Source organism: Babylonia areolata, chromosome 12 (assembly GCF_041734735.1).
Source record: "Babylonia areolata isolate BAREFJ2019XMU chromosome 12, ASM4173473v1, whole genome shotgun sequence".
Classification (NCBI taxonomy): Eukaryota; Metazoa; Mollusca; class Gastropoda; order Neogastropoda; family Buccinidae; genus Babylonia; species Babylonia areolata.
In genome coordinates, this window is record NC_134887.1 from 3,264,043 (window position 1) to 3,268,500 (window position 4,458).

General features: G+C 44.5%; 1 protein-coding gene across 2 annotated transcripts in view; it reads left to right on the forward strand.

The window, feature by feature from the left end:
- Nucleotides 1-688: 688 nt before the first annotated feature.
- LOC143287958 (uncharacterized) overlaps nt 689-4,458 on the forward strand; it is an 8,223-nt gene continuing 4,453 nt past the window's right edge. Inside the window, exons 1-2 of one of the 2 annotated variants that reach the window (XM_076596205.1) lie at nt 689-748; nt 1,619-1,788. In XM_076596205.1, the coding sequence (XP_076452320.1) occupies nt 1,713-1,788 (76 nt within the window). In that variant the 5' untranslated portion in view covers nt 689-748; nt 1,619-1,712. The other variant, XM_076596204.1, reaches the window with a different exon arrangement.

Genomic DNA, 4,458 nt, shown 5'->3' on the forward strand with positions numbered 1-4,458 from the left:
CTGTCTGTCTCTGTCTGTCTGTCTCTGTCTCTGTCTGTCTGTCTTTCTGCCTGTTTGTCTGTGTGTGTGTGTGTCTGTCTCTGTTTCTGTTTCTCTGTCTCTGTCTCTCTGTCTGCCTGTCTCTCTCTCTCTCTCTCTCTCTCTCTCTCGCACGGATCTCTCTCTCTCTCCCTCTCTCCCCCCTCTCTCTCTCTCTCTCTCGCACGGATATCTCTCTCTCTCTCTCTCTCTCTCTCTCTCTCTCTCGCACGGATATATCTCTCTCTCTCTCTCTCTCTCTCTCTCACGGATCTCTCTCTCTCTCTCTCTCTCTCTCTCTCTCTCGCACGGATCTCTCTCTCTCTCTCTCTCTCTCTCTCTCTCTCTCTCTCTCTCTCTCCCTCCCTCCCTCCCTACGCCACTCTCTCTCTCCCCTCTACCCCCCTCACTCCCCTTCCCCTCCCTTCCCCCCCCCTCCCCCCCACACCCGTCCCCCCTCCCTCACCTAATTTATGTTCAAACAGTAGCTTGCAGCCGCTCTCGTGGTGCAACAAAACCGGAAAGCTGTCCTCCCACACACAGCAGAGCCCTGAGTCAGCAGCCCGGACAGCACTCACAAACACACACACACACACACACAGCGGGTCCTTCAACCAGCCCTTGTTTTTCTTCCCACTTTTCAGTCTTCTGCAGGCACTTTGGCTAGGGCCGCTGACGGTCGGAGTGACGAGAGCGCAATCCGTCAAAATACATCGTCGGGAACACCGGTGTAATAGCGAACGTCAACACGGCTTTACTGGCCTGTTGTGTGTCTATCTGGCTGTGTCTGTGTTTCAGAGTTTCGGTAGTTGATCGTCGGTTGTCAGTTGTTTCAGATGACGTGAATGATAGTTTTGTCAATTGGTTCAGATGATAATAAATGATTATTAAATTTTTCGAAAATATCCATCATTCCAAACTGAGCGATTCCCATAAGGTTTTGTTGTTGTTTTTGTTGAAGATTTCACTGATCATTTTTCGTTGCTGTCGTTGTTGTTGTTGCTGTTGAATTTTTAATACATTTATGCTTCGCTCTCTTATTTTTCACAAAACGGTCGTATTTTCAAAAGCTGAAATTCGTTACTTTCTGAATCAAGCTGTTGTCTGAATGATGTTTTGAAACTGGTTTTGATCTTATTGTTTTTCTTCGGTAATTGATGTTAATCATCGTTTGCATTATTTCGAAATCACTGGTTACATTCAAATCATCCTCATTTTTTGTTTATGTTCCACATCGTATTTTGAAGTGAATTATAAAAAATTTAGACTTTTTTTCGGTTTTTTTATGTTTTGGTGTTAAAACATTCAGACATTTTTTTTTTTTTTTATTAAATGAGTTTGTTTGACACAGAAACCGCAATATGCTGAGAAAAGAAAGTGACACAGGCACATAACGAAATACTGGGTCAAATTATAACCTCGTCCAGATTCATCTAATCACCAAATATAACTGACGTTTCAGTAAATCAGCCGCCAAAAACATCAGACGAAGCAGCCCACACGAAATCTTTCAAAGTCATGCAGGAATTTTGACTTCTGAAACCATCAACAACATTTGTGTATCTCGTTTAATCAAGCAGAACTCTTTCTCTGACGGCAGAGTGCCTGCAGCAGTTGTGTAGCAAGACTTTCTGGAAGGTGTCTCTGATCCATCGGAGACAAGACAGGCTGATCCAGTCTCGTGCTTGTGAAATATGCCGGGGGCAGTTTTTAAGGGTGGATGCCTCACTATGAAGAAGTCCGTAAAGCAGGCATTTTCTGTTGTGCTGGGTAAGTCATGCCTGGTAAAGTACGCGCCACTTTATTATTATTATTATTATTATTATTATTATTATTATTATTATTATTATTCTTGTTGTTTATTCATTCAATTTTCAAGTAACAATGTTTGTTGTTGTTGTTGTTGTTGCTGTTGTCGTTGTTATTATCTATTCATTCCATTTTAGAGTAACAATTTTTGTCATAGAAATCATCTCGTTGGTGATTCTAAGCCGCATTATTACGAGTTCATTCAGGATTGACACACGCAGACATAATTCTCTTTTAATATCGGACGTGCATGGCAATAAACAATGCCAACACATAACCACACATCACTTGCCGTCACAGACACTCACGCACAGACACACACCACAGATACTACTACTACTACTACTACTACTACTACTACTGCTGCTGCTGCTGCTGCTGCTGCTGCTGCTACTGCTACTGCTACTGCTACTAGTGATATTGTTGTTATTAATTATGATAGCAATATAAAGAAGAAAAAGGAGAAGAAGAAGGTTTATTCAAATAACACATGGGTTGTGCTCCGCTGGTTTGAACTGTGTTGTGCTATGCTCTGCTATGCTATGCTATGCTATGCTATGCTATGCTATGCTATGCTATGCTATGCTATGCTGGCCTGCGGTACACTGTGCTATGCTGTGCTATGCTAAGGTATTCTGTGCCGTGCTGTTCTATGCTGTGCGATACTATGCTGTCCCTTACCTGTGATGATCAGTGCTATGCTGTGCTCTTCTAGGCTTTGCTGTGTTTTTCTATGCTGTGTTGTGCTGTGCTTTTCTGTGCTGTGCTGTGCTGTATTTTTCTATGCTGTGCTGTGCTGTGCTGTGCTGTGCTGTGCTGTTCCATGATGTGCTGTGGTTTTCTATGCTGTACTGTGCTGTTCTATGCTGTGCTGTGTTTTCTATGCTATGTTGTGCTGTGCTGTGCTGTTCTATGCTATGTTGTACTGTGCTGTGCAGTACTGTTCTGTGCTGTGCTGTGCTTTGCTGTTCTATGCTGTGCTGTGTTTTCTATGCTATGCTATGCTATGCTGTGCTGTGCTGTGTTTTCTATGCTATGCTGTGCTGTTCTATGCTGTGCTGTGTTTTCTATGCTATGCTGTGCTGTTCTATGCTGTGCTGTGTTTTCTATGCTATGCTGTGCTGTGTTTTTCTATGCTATGCTGTGCTGTGCTGTTCTATGCTGTGCTGTGTTTTCTATGCTATGCTGTGCTGTGCTGTTCTATGCTGTGCTGTGTTTTCTATGCTATGCTGTGCTGTTCTATGCTGTGCTGTGTTTTTCTATGCTATGCTATGCTGTGCTGTTCTATGCTGTGCTATTCTGCCCTGTGCTGTGCTGTGCTGTTCTATGCTGTGCTGTTCCATGCTGTACCGTAATGTGCTGTTCTGTGCTGTGCTGTGCTGTACTGTAATGTACTGTACTGTGCTGTGCTGTGCTGTACCGTAATGTGCTGTGCTGTGCTGTGCTGTTCTATGTTGCGTTGTGTGCTCTTCTAAGCTGTGTTGTGGTGTGCTGAGCTGTGCTGTGCTTTTTACATGGTGCGCTTTGGTCCACAAAGAAGCACTCTAATCTGGGTCAAAAGCTGATACAAACAACCCAACACCTATAAAACAAAGCCAGCAGTGCGGTCATTGACCAGGGAAGAGTAAGAAACTGGTCCCACACACCAGCTGGCGTACGTCAAGGCTGCCCATTGTCCCCCACGCTGTTTAACATCTCCCATGAACTGACGCCATGGAAAAGTATATCGGCACAGTCAGTACTGGAGGGCAAACAATTACCAGCTCCAGGTTTATCCATGATATAGACAGCCTGGCAGAGAGTGAAGGTGGGCTGGCTAACCTGGTGAAATGTCCTGGACGAAACATCATCCAGCTAAGGTGTGGGAATCAGCACTGAAACAAGCAACTAAGCGGACGAGTAATAGTGACGAACCTGTCAAGACACCAACCAAAGTCAGTGGTGAATGACTTGAAACAGTCGAACAATTCAAACACCTTGGAGCTGTCATCAGCCAAGAAGGAATCCAGCCAGAAATACATGCAAGAACCGCGCTGACAACAGCTGTGGTGGCGAAGTTAACCCTTTCACCGCCAGTCAATTTAGAGTACAAAATTCCCTTGTTGTATAAACACAGAAAAGACAGTGGCTAAGAATAGCTGGGGATTCCCCCTGCGATGTATAGAAAATAATATTATGGCCTGTCCTACCACCGAACATTAAGAGCAGTAGGTTCATGGATAACAGACCAATGAACGGTCACCTTTCAGTGACACGGGTCTTCTACCACGCTTGTGCATAAATGCGAGCTTGGCGGTGAAAGGGTTAAAACCACATCGGAGAGGATTATTTTTAACAAGGCCATTCACTGGATCTTGTTACGTGGTTATTCCGACGTCGTTTTCTCAAGTAACTGATGTTACCAGACCTTCTAGTCCAGTGTGTTACATGTAGGTCTGGCGCACTTATTCACTGCTGATGATCATCATGGGTTACAGGATCTTTAATGTGCGTATTTGATCTTCTGCGTGCGCATACACACGAAGGGGGTTCAGGCACTAGCAGGTCTGCACATATGTTGACCTGGAAGATCGGAAAAATCTCCACCATTTACCCACCAGGTGCACCCAGATTCGAACCCGGGACCCTCAG